At 35.4% G+C, this 14,383-nt stretch overlaps 1 protein-coding gene across 1 annotated transcript in view; it reads right to left on the bottom strand.

Moving 5' to 3' along the window:
* Positions 1-768: 768 nt before the first annotated feature.
* The window catches only part of LOC149775050 (uncharacterized), a 30,262-nt gene continuing 16,647 nt past the window's right edge, over positions 769-14,383 (bottom strand). Inside the window, exons 6-9 of the mRNA XM_089944331.1 lie at positions 4,561-4,860; positions 3,939-4,160; positions 2,696-2,855; positions 769-2,172 (exon numbers count right to left, since the gene is read on the bottom strand). Coding sequence (XP_089800457.1) covers positions 1,109-2,172; positions 2,696-2,855; positions 3,939-4,160; positions 4,561-4,860 — 1,746 coding nt within the window. The 3' untranslated portion in view covers positions 769-1,108. The remainder of the gene's footprint in view (positions 2,173-2,695; positions 2,856-3,938; positions 4,161-4,560; positions 4,861-14,383) is intronic.

Below are 14,383 nucleotides of genomic sequence, written 5' to 3'. Positions count from 1 at the left end.
TAGCATTTTCCAGCGTGTATCGAATGAATGGTGTTGCGCTGTAAGTTAAGATGAATTATTTTTATATCATTCATGCACGAAACGAATTCAGTAACTTTAGTTACATTTCGGGACTCTGACGTGAAGATTCAATGAGAATCAGAAACGGATATCATTTGCGATGTTGTGTGGAACGAACTGTAATGTTTCTTATTGTGTGATAGAATTTCGACTCTAAATAAAATGTGTATATTTCAAATGCATTCTACTATTCCACATGAAATAATGAAAATATCCAGTCGCAAATAATTTACAGTAAATCCGGAATTTCTGCATCAAGCGATCATCCCTTCACGTGATCATCCAACAACTGGAATGCTTAGTAGTGAAAATTACACATTATTTGTAATACTATCATTGCGATGAGTGTGTATGTAGCCTTGAATGAGACAAGAAATTGTGTTTTTGCCGTTGTTGTTTTGGGGTTTAATATCATTTTTCGGCACATAATAGGCTATACATAGCGGCCAGTATAACTAGTGTGGAAAGTACCCCTGAAAACCCCGACAAGATCATCGACACACGAGAAGCTACTGGGAAGCTTTATCGCATACCCACATTGACTGAGCCTTGGGTGATGGCAGTGATCGATAAAAAGCGAGTGCTTTAGACGACTCAGCCATACGGTGGACCCAGAAAACTATCATTCCACAAGTCATGTACGAACACCTCTCTTAAAATAAAATATCTGCCAATTTATATAAGATAAACATAAGCGATGAAACGAGATCTGGTCTTCTTTTTAATTCCGAATATGTTTAATAAACTCTAAAAGCTGACATGTGCAAGAGCTAATTTTCGATGACTTGTATTTTTTTAAAATAAAGATTGATGTAACGAAATACAGTTCAACAAATGCATATCAAATCCTTTCTGGTACAGCACTGCGAAACATATTTCACTTTTTCTAAATTTCGTACTCTTATCTTCATATGAAGCACAGATCTCTGAATACTATTGTATGCTCACACATAAAGTTAACACATCGAAAATGAGTAGGGCATTTAGTTACCTTCACGATTTAAAATGCACGAGTCGTATAGTGTGATTACCTAAACTGGATCCAAAATTACTGGAGAAAGTCAACGACGACTTTCGATTTTCGGCCTGTATGAACTTCCTTGGCTTCAACTTCCATTTCAGTTCCTCCAAAAATAATACTCACTTCTACCTTTCTGTCCTTCAAAGGCACAGCTTTATCCAGATTAGTAATTGTCCCGCATCCCAGTTTTCTACACCCGTCATCTGTGATATAGGTTGGCGAGGCTTCACTCGAAACGTATATTGGGAATGAATACGTGTCTTGATCTTCCATGTTGAGTTTAAAATATTTTTCCTCTCGGCGCTCATGCAAGTTTACGCTTTCACCGGCCTCAACAACTTTAATGAACATGTTGTCACACAGTGGTCCCACGTCTGTTTCTGCTCGATACTCTTCTTTATGTACACCTTGTATAAATGGCTTTGCTCCTGCAATACCGTAGGTATACCTACATACACGTTGGACTATTGCATCTTGGTTGTGTCCATATATGACGGCTCCTTTCAGTACAGCCAAGCTTGCATCTTGTGGGATGATGGTGCTGATTTCTGGTAAGCTAGACACGATGGACTCTTGAAGCATTTGGCACTCAGAGAATCCTCCAACCATTATAATGGACTTCACACCTTCCAACTGATTGGATTTTAGCAAAGCGTTGACATAATTTGTAATGCTCTGAACAGATTTTGAAAAAAAGCCTCTGATGATCATACCATCTACTTTGAGTTTGTCATTAAGTAACTTGATCTTATCTGAAAATTCTGTTTGACAGATTGATTCCTTCAGCACCTCCCCGGTGTCCTTCTCAAATATTCTAATTAGCGATACGGGAATCCTGAGTGTTATCGTGGATTCTTTCATTAGCTGCATTTCTCTTTTTTTCACCTCAAATGCTCTGAACATGTCCAGCATATCGTCGGTGTTCTCTCTTGAAAATTTCTGGAAAACTGGATTTCCTACCAGTTTTATGATGAACTGACGGAAGGCTTCATCCACAGCTGTACCTCCCCATGCTCCTCCAGTAGCTTTGTGGAGTTCTTTAAGTTTGCCACCACCTACTACTTCGTGCACAGTTATGTCCACTGTTCCACCTGTAGTGATACGAAAGTTATTTTACATGTTGTGGTCTCCATCGTAAATATGGATAATGAAATATACACAAATTGATTTCAATATAATTTGAAGAAAATTTGCTTAAAGAACTGCTCTTTTGAAGAAAGAAATGTGCGTATCTTGGAAATCAAATACTATACGCGGTTAAATTATTCCGAAGACGAAGATGATGAAGTCAACAGTGATGACGACGATGAATACGATAAAGATGAGGAAATGGAGGACAAGAAGCAAGGTATAAAAAAGATTTTTGTTCTGTTATAGTCTATGTCGTCCTTGATATCTATTATTTCGAAAATAAAAATTTAAATGATTTTGTACGTTTGGTCGGCAGCATTAAATTCAGCAAAACAAGGTACTTACCAGGCAAATAACTCAGTACGTATACTAGCAATTGCAGGAAAAACTTAAAGATAGAGATTAAATTTTAGATTGTATCGAGAGATATGAAAGATGAAAACGAGACCAAACTCTACAGACATGATTGAAAAGATGTCTTACCTCCCGCATCCAAAACCATGTATTTAGACCCCTTCTGAAAGGTTTGGAACGTGGACTGCGATCCATTGATGGTGAACATTTTCAATGGAAGATAGTTACACAGCAAGGCTGCAGCTTCTGGTTCCAGTGCTATACGTAGGTATTCGTTTCTAATACCAGCCTGTACATATGAAGAAGTGAAATAAGCCAGTGAAAATGGTAAAATTTAAACTAATGCACACAACACAGGTAAGACCAGAACGTCAATGGTTCCTATGATGGTGGTCGTAGGAACTTTATCTGGTATATACACGTTGATGAATATTGATGGAAATTAACTGTATAGTCATTTGAGTTGATAGATTTAAATGGTAGCATAACATATATAAAAATGTCGCATCTTTTCTCTCTAAAAACAGATGTCATCTTGATAGACAGTCAAGTAAGATTTCTAGTCAAATAATGTTTTTTAAATGCTGAAGACCTCATTAGAAATCTTTTTGAAGAACAATCCTTAACTACAACTGAAGTAAAGAATAACCTTTGTAGCACGCGACTCTTGAAAAAACCTATAAGTAATCATAACGATTCGTTTCTTTTATCAAGCACGTTACAAATACCTTGCCTATTAAATTAAGTGGTAGTATTTGTCTACACGTAACACAGGATGACAGATTTATCGTCAAAACATTGAAAGTGTTGAAATTTCAACACCTTAAGACAACATCGATGTGTAGACATTACACGATGTAGACAAGCTAATAATTGCTAAATCACCATATATAAAACAAACTCGGAATATTTAATAAAGATTACATAACGTGGTGGCTCGTCCTAATAAGGAATGACTGTGTTCTTCGGTTAATGTTTTCATACACAGCGCCAAAATTAAGTGACTGGAAAACAGTCTTAAAGGACGCGAAGGCGACCGCATGGAAATAATAATTAGTTGCAAATTCTGGCATTTATCATATTATGTTTCAATAGCCCCGGGTGGTATAGGCGCTTGCCTATATTGATCACCGCCATCTCACCTCTGTCCGCTTGGGGTTCGGGTCTCGGGTTGAGCCACTGTGGGTGCATGAAAGATTGCCAGTAGCATCCCATGGGTCGGTGGTTTTAGCCGTGATTTTCCCGGGTTCTTCCTCCAGCAGATATATTGGCTGGCATGTATATCGTATCATGTGCTGAAAATGGTGTTAAAACCATAAACCACCACCGCCACATAATGTTTCATATGTAAATATCGCATTGGATATCTTACCGTTATAGCCGCTTGCCTCATGAACTGTTTGGCGGACTCGCTCCAAATCGCGGGAACTGTCAACACCCAACATATATCGTGGTCTTCGATTCGTCCTTCGAGCTTGCTTTTGAACTGACTCAGAAAATCATTCCTCATAGATTCTATGGCTCGAGCAAATACTGTCATGGCGGGAAGTGTCTTTCCAGTTATGTCCTCTAGCATTGTATGACGGGATAATTCCTATGTGAAATGAACAACGATTAGAATTTATTTTAATCGCAATGATAGCACACGGTAAAACAACCTTTTAGGTCACATATAATTGTAAGCTTTGAAGAAAAAAATTAATATGTAATTTTAGAGAAGAAATTATTAAGGGGTCTTGATTGTTTCTTTCCGAGGGAAACGTTCCCCATATCACTCTGTATATTTCACCAGTAAAGACATATAAAACAGCACTTTGCATAAAGACAACATATGACATTACAGACGACATCACGTGTTACTTTCACAAACAGAATATTCAGCAGAGCTCAAATTTAAATACAATATATATATATATATATATATATATATATATATATATATATATATATATATATATATATATATATACATATAGTGGGTAACACAGACGTACCAAGTTGTCGAAAATTTTCATTTTGAATCTTTTGAAGTAGTACCAAAGTTTGTGCTGTCCTTCCTCGACAAGCTCAGCATACCGATCCTCAGCTGCATACCCGAATGCCTCAAGAGATGTTCCATCTGGTCTGATCAGAACGGTTGTGGGAGCTTTCGGTGACATATGTTCTCCGCCAATCCACTGGCGAACATATATCTTTGTTGGATTCTCTGCATACTCGTGTGTCATTGAACATGCCCAGCTAGAATACGTTGTACCAAAGTCGATGGCTACCACCATAAGTGGTTTATCCATTTCCTGTGCACACAAAAGATGTATAGGCAGACACAAAAAGTTATATTTATTTTTTAATATTTATCTACTGCGTCTACATATGAATCTACCATATATATCTACCTATGTTTCTTTTCATTTATGTCGATCAGCTTATGACTTTGTTTGTTTGTCTGTCTGTCGCAATGCAGAACTATTTATCTATTTATGCATCAAGGTTTATCAGTTACTTAAAACCTAGTGTGTTATGTTCCTCAGTGGCTTAATGATTCCTACCTACTTATCTAACTTGTGTTTGCATACATGCATGAATGCTTCCATCCATCTTTCATCATTTTACGACTTTTTTTCAATATATAACCCATAAATACTTATGTACGTCTTTGTCATACTCGCTGATTGATTCACTCTCTTGTTTAGTCTGTGTCGCTTAGTTATTGATTGACATCCAGTACTAGAAAATAAAACTACCGCTCTTAAATTATAAATTCAAGGTTAATTATTATTCGATTCTGCTATAAATATCTGCACGTATTGTGAATATACCCGATTAGGGTCATGTTGCATTTGTTTTCAGATAAAAGAGTACAGTTGTTGTACATGTATTTCAATCACATGGGTGAAACATATTCCCTTTACCTTGTAGGTTAGAGCATACACGATACTGCATTATTCGGTTGTTATCTATCTAAACTACGCTACCTCTAGTATAGAATACAAATCAGGACACAAATAAATGCATTTCGACTAAAGACAGTAGTTCGTAACTCTTTCCATGAATCTTAATCTATGATAGCATTATAAAATCCGCTCCCCCCCCCCCCAAAAAAAAAAAAGAAGAAAAGAAAAAAAAACGCTTGCAGGGGCTGAGCCTGCACGACACCCTTCTACCCAACCACCCCTCCACCGTTTAAAAACTGACCGCGGAACAAGTGGAACGTTTCCTTGATTAAGTTTTCTTTACAGTTAGATGTTTAAAATCGCTTAAAATGAAGGAGTTTCCAACGATTTAGGCCCTTGGGCACACGTACCCCTGGCTCATTGTTTACCCCCTCCCCCTCAACTCTACTAAACGATATTGATGGATGATGCCCAGACTTAATAAACGTAAACGTACATAGAATCAGCATTTCATTTATTTTTGTCACTCCCTCCCTCCCTCTCCCCCCCCCCCAATCGAACACACACACATGCGCGTTTCTCCCTGCTATTTGTTCCGTATATTTTTATCGATCACTGTCTAGTACTTACCAAGTTTGACGGTTAATTATCATACAGTTACTCCCCCCGAAAAACAGAGATCTCGACTGTACACTGTTGTAAACATTATGTGTACATTGTAGGAAAGAGGAAGTTTTAAACACGGCCGTCGCGTTAACAAGTGTAAATCATTTAAGACCGGTTCTCATTCTTCACTATTGACCTTGTGGAACAAAATGTATAACTTAAAGAGTTCGGTTTTTTTATTGTGGTTATTTTAGGAGTTGCTCATATTAAGCGCAAGAATACAGCTAAGGTGGCATTGTCAAAAAAATCAACTGCATTACCTTCTTACTATCGGCGAACATGGGGAAAGTTTCAAATGAAAATACCGATTCTTTTTCCGCATAATGTCATATCTTGTCACGCGAAGCTGAAGAATATGTCGTTTATTCATCTACTTTTTCTTCTTGTTACTGCTTTCGGATTCGTTGGACTATTTCTGGAGAAAGAATTGCGCAAAAATGGGTCTAGTTTATAAACTGTGTTGAATTTGCTAGTATTCCACAGTATCAATTTGTTTTCCAAATTTTGTTTTAACTTTTTGCAAATCGTTGGAATTATTGTAAAAGTGGATATATACGGATAGATTCAGAAGGTTTCTCAATCCCTGTACGCTGTGGCATCCTTCTTTGAGATATTGTCGGAAGAGGGAGTAATAAATGAAAAGAAAGAGAATAAAGACAAAAAAAAATAATTTCCACAGAAAAGTAATCTTATTCCTTAAAGATACAAGAATACGATCTGGAAGCACATACATTCATAGTAATAGAGAATTTTGTCTTACGTAATAAATATTAAAATTAATGTCGCAGGATAACTTAAATAAATACACTGTGTTAAATCAGGATGGATAGTACAAACGCTTCCCCGCTGAACGTTTCAACTTATTGCAATTTTTTTCTGAACAAGATATCATGAAAATTTTCAAAGTACATGTACTTGATGTTCTTATTCGCTCCATTTAGACAGTACGTTCTATAAACGCCGAAACTGTTTCGATAGACTCAAATGCACCGCGTTGGTGTCATTCTTTGAATTTGGTTTGTTTTATTTCATTTTAGTTTTGTTCCATCCATTATTTGCTTGGCCATATGAGGTGGCATCAAGCATTCCAAATTTCGTAAATTGTTAGATCCAATTTGTTGGAAATTCTCGTCTAAGACATAGGTTACCGCATTTGTATGGGAAAATATGAACGAGTTTTTCGGATGGAATACTGCACGACCTTGGAAGTGCAGTATATCCATCCGAAAAAACGAGTTCATATCTTCCCATACAAATGCAGTAACCATATGCTAATTTTTCTTATTCTACCTAAGGCTTAATTATATAAACAAAACATACTACAAGAAGCAAGGTAACTGAATATATGCCGTATTCCAAACTAAATACACAAGCACAGATTCATCATTACACAACAACAACATTATTAATGCGCACATAACTCCGCCCAGATAAATTTGAACTTAGTAGCACGCTAGACATAACTTTTGAAAGAAAATGGCGTTTTGGTCTACTTAAATTTGAAATACATCGGACTGAAGTAACGAGGGAGAAGCGTGTTGACATCTGTAAATATGTTTCTGTTCTGTCATTGAATATTGGATATCATAATGTGGGAAAAATATGAAGTCTTTCAAATTATCAAAAAGACGCTACGGAAGTTAAAGTTTATTTCATTCTGAGTGCAGTAAAGAGGGTGTAATTACACTTGGGAGATAGTTGAAATTACAGTACAATTTCAAAAGACGTAATCAGGATTGAGAACCCATGACATGGCTCATGTAAGTCGGATTTGCGGAACTAAGAAAGAAAATTCAGAATGCAAAACTGTAAGTATCTTTTTTTGCCATTCTTATTACCAGCTAAAGAAGAAAAGTTTTGCCTTGTCACTTGCATGCTATTTGTAGGTACCCAGCATTTTTATGAAATCTGGGATCTCCCGCTTAAATCAGAAACATTGCATCAAAAATGTTAACGCGGAATGTAGCAAGTCAGTTGGTATGTGGCAGTCCACGAAACATCCGCTTTAGTTCATTCAGAAACAAATGTAATCAACCAAAACGTAAACCGCCTACTATGTGAATGTATATGATTTGTTTACAAAAAGTGCTGGCCATCTGCGTCCATTGTTTATTTACAGTAGAAAGTAGTTCCTTAATGAGTGCAATATGAAGTTGCGCGCATGTTCAGTATCGTAAAATACTGAACGATTCTGACAATTGAAAGTTAACGGAGAAAAAAAATGAGCATATAATAAGTTGCTTTATAAACCAACAAATTTATATCTCAGAAAGATTATTTTTTAGATATTCTACCGAATTTAACACATTTTTCTTAATTTTAATTTGTATGGCAGTTTTTACTATCCTAATTTTATAAAATCATGCATTGCAAAAGTTATGATCTTAAATAATGCACACTTGTGACTGCCAACACCTATTTTTATTATGAATCATTTTGTTATCTGATGTCATGACTTCTGACATTTCACAACTTAACCTTTAAACTCGGATATCTATTATTACCGACGTACTCACGTGACGTCATGATCGGTGACATTTTAACCTTGAACCATTTAAGGGGTGCTCTACAGATATTATGAACTTCAGAGAAAGTGGTAGGTGTAAGGTGAAGTTGTTTATATTTGCAACATGCGCAATGGATAGAATGTTGATATACATCTATGTTGCTTTCGTGTACTTTGGTTGAAACTTCATTGGATATTGTACTTGTGGAAATTGTAAATGATCTAAGCACACACCTAGCTAAAATGACTGCTCCCTTGTGCTAAAAAAGTCAGTTTGAATTAGTCTAAAGTACACTATATTTAGCATTTATTAAAATAGGGACAATGAACTTTGTCAGACTAGGCAATCACAGCTTTTGACAGTGCAATGAATGAATTACCAAATATATCAAATGTAAACAAAGTTATCGGCTCTTTTTTTACAATTTACCTCTAAAGTCCAGGAAGTTAAAATGACCAAGCGGAACTAGCAGTTTTTGAATGGTGACCATTTGAAGTAAGGCCAGGCTGTATACTCTGTGACCCATATTACACCCATCAGTCATATACCAAAGTAAAGGGAATTAAAAGTTCTTTGAATTATGTCTAAGATATTCATGGTCATTTTTAAATAGCCAGTATCACCAGTGAGGACGCACGGGGAAATTCTTTTTCTTTAAAATTCTAACCCATGCAAAATACGAAACTAGTGAGCGCCGCCTTAATTACTTTATTTCTTATTCTTCCTTTTACCTTATTCCCATGCTTTTTTGTCTCGAATTATCCCATAATTCAGCACATCTCTAAACACTAGGAGCTATTTAACACATATAGCAGGGAGACTCTACTTACTGGTCAATCGATACTTAAAGCAATACAAATTCGTGGTTTAAGTTACACTCTAGTCTGTACTGAAAGAGAAGACAAACTTAAAACAATTACAAAGGCTTTGATGAAAATGGATTTAACTAATACCAGGCAGCTATAGTTATTGCTGGTGGCAATGATTATAGCTGTAGTAGAGGGAGACTTAGTGTATTCTATTTAGTCCAGGCTTACTGCAATCGCGACATAAATCTGATTATGTCTGGTCTGCCGAGATTCTGATGTGGATATAGTCAATTTGCTTCGCCGGACCATGTGTGAAAACGTTTGGCTTCTTTTCATTTCATCAATCAAAAATAGATCTTTCTCATTTTTCATAGTGATGTAATTTATGAATGCTAGCACATAGACCACATTCATCTAAATCAGAGAGTTATTGCAGCTTTTCTCAAAAGCATTGGCAGTTACAACAGCGTCAGAAAAATGTAAATTCAAATTTATTTTTCTACTGAGGGGAAAAGCAAAACAGCTCTCTTGTTTGTCTAATTTTAACGAACTCATTGCACTGCAATAAAGAAATTGCATCATGTTTTGCTATTACTAGTTGTAATTCTGCGTCGTATGTGTTTCGCATAAGAAATCTTTTTTTTCTGTTCTGTTGACTGTGTGTTCCACCTATAATTACTATCCATGTCATTATAATACCTGTGCTGATTCACACACTCCCAATAAACATGGTTTTGTAGAGAGGCCAAAAAGATCTTGTAAATTCAATGACTCTTGTAACATACTAGAATATGCTGTACAACACGTTGCTGATGTAGTAATTAATTTTAGAGATAGCAAGAGTGTATGCCCATATGTAGATGACCTATTAGGAGCTAACGATGAACATTCCTTCATCATGTCAAATGACGATTTACAAATGGACTTGCTTCTGTTTGTTACCGATAATATATTCTTGTTCATATCGAGCTGAGTTTATTCTGAGGCTTGTAGTAAACCTGAAACTCATTTTCCTGAAACCAGTGATTCATCCCATATGTAATACGTTTAAAAACTACAATAGCTGTAAATCTTAAAAGTAAATCGTTATATTCTATACCTACTTATATTTATCTATGTCTGATTAGGATAGTTCTTTGAATGGCAAGTCAAGTTATTAGACACATCTTTCCAAAACATGATGAGATAAAACTCAAATTAAATCAAAACAGAAAAGTCAAAGAATTAGGCTTATGTGAGACTTTTCTTGTTATAGTCGTACAAAATAAGCATGGCAGAGAACACCATACTGAAGAGGATAGGAGCCAAAACAAAGCCTTGCTTGACGGCTCTGGTAACTGGGAATGGTTCACTTAACTCAGCGTCAGTGAAGCGTGAACTTCCATTCTAATAATGTACACATTTTCGAACAACCACGGGTCTCTACGGTAAAAGCTGAAGATTCAGTGTAAATATAAGTGTCGAAGCCCTATATTCTAAATCAAAATAAAATGTGTTTTATTGAAAAATCGCCTGTACAGATGGGATTGGTTTGCTCAAGAAGACGGGGAAAGAAGAAATAGCAGACAGTACAAGAGATACAAGGAAGCTGGACTCTTCCAACCTATGGAAAACGGCTTAAAGGAAGTTGATATAAGAGAAAGCAGTGCAGCTCAAAACAATTATACAAACACTGGTTTATTAATACATTGGTTTGTGCCATACTTTCCAATCGATGCTGGTAGCAAATTTAAATCACATTATTTTACAATAGTGATGGATGAATAGACATGCATTCAATATAGTGGGTAAATTTACCGTTACTGGAAATTAACGTGGCGATTCAAACCGTAACTATATACTCTCAACATTTTGATATTAATTTAGTGCATGACTGCACCGGATGATATCAAAATAACACGACACAACTCCTCCCTTTTCAATAATGATTTATTCAGATTACTGTTACATAACAATTCAGTTTCTCTGCTCAAGAATTCTTAGATGTGCATTGCTGGACTACAGAAGCATTCGGTAGTTAATTATTCTTCACGAAATTGTTCTAGTTTATATTCCTTATTTAGTTTTTCAAGCAACACATCACATGAATGACCTTTAGGACCCTTGTGTAACAGCATTATTCTAACCAGATTAGCAGTGTATTTGCAGTGACCCTTATACATTAGAATCCTAAAATCTTTAATTTGTTTAGACTCTTCGTAAACACAGCCTACTCTGACAGAATTGGAATTGTTATGGTGAAAGATTCTATGGATATTTTGCCCTGATCAGATCTATACTTTACGGACAAAGCATCTTTATAATGGTTTTAGTCTCCGTTTACAAAATACATGTAAATAAATGTGTGCTCTTGGAAAGAAAATACATATTTAGTATGAATATTTTCGTGTAAATCAATGTTAGTGTCTGGTACCATAATATATATGGTAATTTAGGTCATTTTTAAAGTTGTCATATAAAGGGAAGAAATTAACATTAGAAGACTTTGAATACTTACTAATTTTAGAAGATTGACTGTCACAAATATCATGAAATCATCTACTGAGACATTAACTGCAAATTTTAAACGTTTTTCTAATTTTAACACTTAAGGTAATATAAATAATGTATATCCAACAGCAATGTGCATAGGTTGTCAATGATGGTTTCAATTTTTCCCAATCACTTGATGGAAATACCTCACAACAATTCGTTCTACAATCATGACAATTGAATGGAAAATTTATATTTTATGAAAAATATTAAGACAATTGGAACATAATATTAATACGGTAGATGGAAAACAATGTTTTTCTAGAATTTATGTTGTTTATATTTGCTATAAAATATAATTCGTATTTGAAATTAAAAATGAAGGCCCAAATGACCTAATAATGTGTCCGGTTATCAGACATATCATTAACTTTAAATATTTATGTAGGTAAGCTATTTCTTAAAAGGTGTAATTTTGTCAACTAATCAGTATTTTTTTTTAAAAGATTTAAAAGAGTTTGAAATCGTTTAATCATTATCACTTACAGTCATAAAGTTTATAATGGTTAAAAAATAATAATGACTTTTATCTTCGCGAATCTTTCACCGCAAGGTTAAAAAATAATAATGACTTTAATCTTCGCGCATCTTTCAACGCGATAGGGATTGTGTTTTCCTGCATCTCTGTCTCTCTGTTCCTCCATTAGCATCTCCTACACCATTACACTACCATGAAACATTGGGAGACGAGTATACGGTTGCTATTAATGTTTGTTTAATATGACTCTTGGGATGGAGCAGTGTCTCTGGTTAGTTCGAATTTTTCCCAAACCAATCTAAATATTTTAAATATTTGTAGGTGGAAATCTAAACGTTGGGTTTTGTTATCCTTAAGACTACAATTATAGCATGTGCAATGGGCTTTTGGGTTATACTCTCTTGACTTGACGCAGGGATGGTCCCTGGAGGTATGCTGCCCCTGGGTCACAAGTTGCAAAACTGTCGAGATCCCCACTCAATAACCATATAGTGGTTGAAGGATTGAAAACAAAGCCAGACATACTGGTACATCCAATACAGGCAATACGGGTCATGCCCTTTAGGTTGTGGACAGTTGAAATCCATACCTTCTGTCCAAATATTAGTTGACTGACATGAACAAACGTTTCTTCCAGTACAGACCCAGCGGAAGTAAACTCGCTCCGGGGTCATCATTTGGATATTGTTCCCATCCCAAGATCACATTAGAACAATTAATAGCTACGGTGTGCAATCAACTCCCAAAGATTCAAATCTGTCTTTGTAATGGTGTAGAAGATACACTACGTTGTTAGCTGAGGAACAGAGAGAGAAACAGGAAACATAATGCCCATTGCGTTGAAAGATGCGCGGAGATAAAAGTCATTATTATTTTGTTAAAGCTTCTTAAGATTTGTGACTGTAAATTATAATTATTACAGGTTTCAAACTCTATCAAAACTTTAAAAAATCTTTTGGTTGACAAATTACACCTTTAACGAAACTGCTTTTCATAAAATAAGAAACACAAAAATAAATTTACCTAAATTTATCTTTTAACTAAATGATAGATCTGATAAATGCAAACATTATTATATCAACAGGGCCTTAAATTTAATTTTAAATAATAATAATCATATGTAAATTTTATAGCAAATATAAACAACATAAACTCTAGCTATAACATTATTTTCCATCTACTTTTGACCTTGAACCGACAGCCATGAAAGTGGAAAACTGTATACCCTTGTCTTTTATGCGTATAGTATTTTACCAATTGTCGTACCACTGCTTCTATCAGATCCAGAGTTGTAAACAATTCACTAACTGTAACCTTGTTATGACCAGTAGCATTCGAGAAAGAATGCAAACACACGCTTTAGTTCTGTTATATAAATTTATCAAACCTAATTAATCCAATAAGTTAGTTTCAGTAAACCTTCCTAGCAGAATAATTTGGAAGATTTTGATCAAAGTTAAATAAGTAACAATGCACACTTATTCCACATATTCTTCAAACAAAATGTCGACAGTGTCACCTGAACAGATTTCACACTTTATGACTGCTTATTTCAATATCAAAGTCAAAGTAATCCAAAGTGTTAATATACTGTGGGTGTTATATACTGTGGGACCTTTACAGTTTCCAAGTTATAGGATAAGGGTCTCCTACTTCGGGGACATGCCCCAGGATATTCTTGGATGTAAAAGTTACCTCTTCCCTTGTGTCCGTTTACTGCATATAAATATGGGGTGGATATCTTAACAGTTTCCATGTTATGAGTCAGGGTCGAGTTCCCAACCACATTGAGAGTGTTGTGCCCATAAATGAGTTCGATTCTGGAGCAAGTCTGGTGCATAATAAAAAGAAACTTTTCTTTTCCTGTATTAATACCGGGTTTATTTCTTTTGTGGTACCAAAAAAAAATGTATTTTAACTCGTGGTTTCGGGCT

Source organism: Sinohyriopsis cumingii, chromosome 19, assembly GCF_028554795.1.
Source record: "Sinohyriopsis cumingii isolate HCF-2022 chromosome 19, ASM2855479v2, whole genome shotgun sequence".
Classification (NCBI taxonomy): domain Eukaryota; kingdom Metazoa; phylum Mollusca; class Bivalvia; order Unionida; family Unionidae; genus Sinohyriopsis; species Sinohyriopsis cumingii.
Note: the sequence above shows the minus strand (reverse complement) of the source record. Positions and strands in the feature narration are given on the sequence as shown.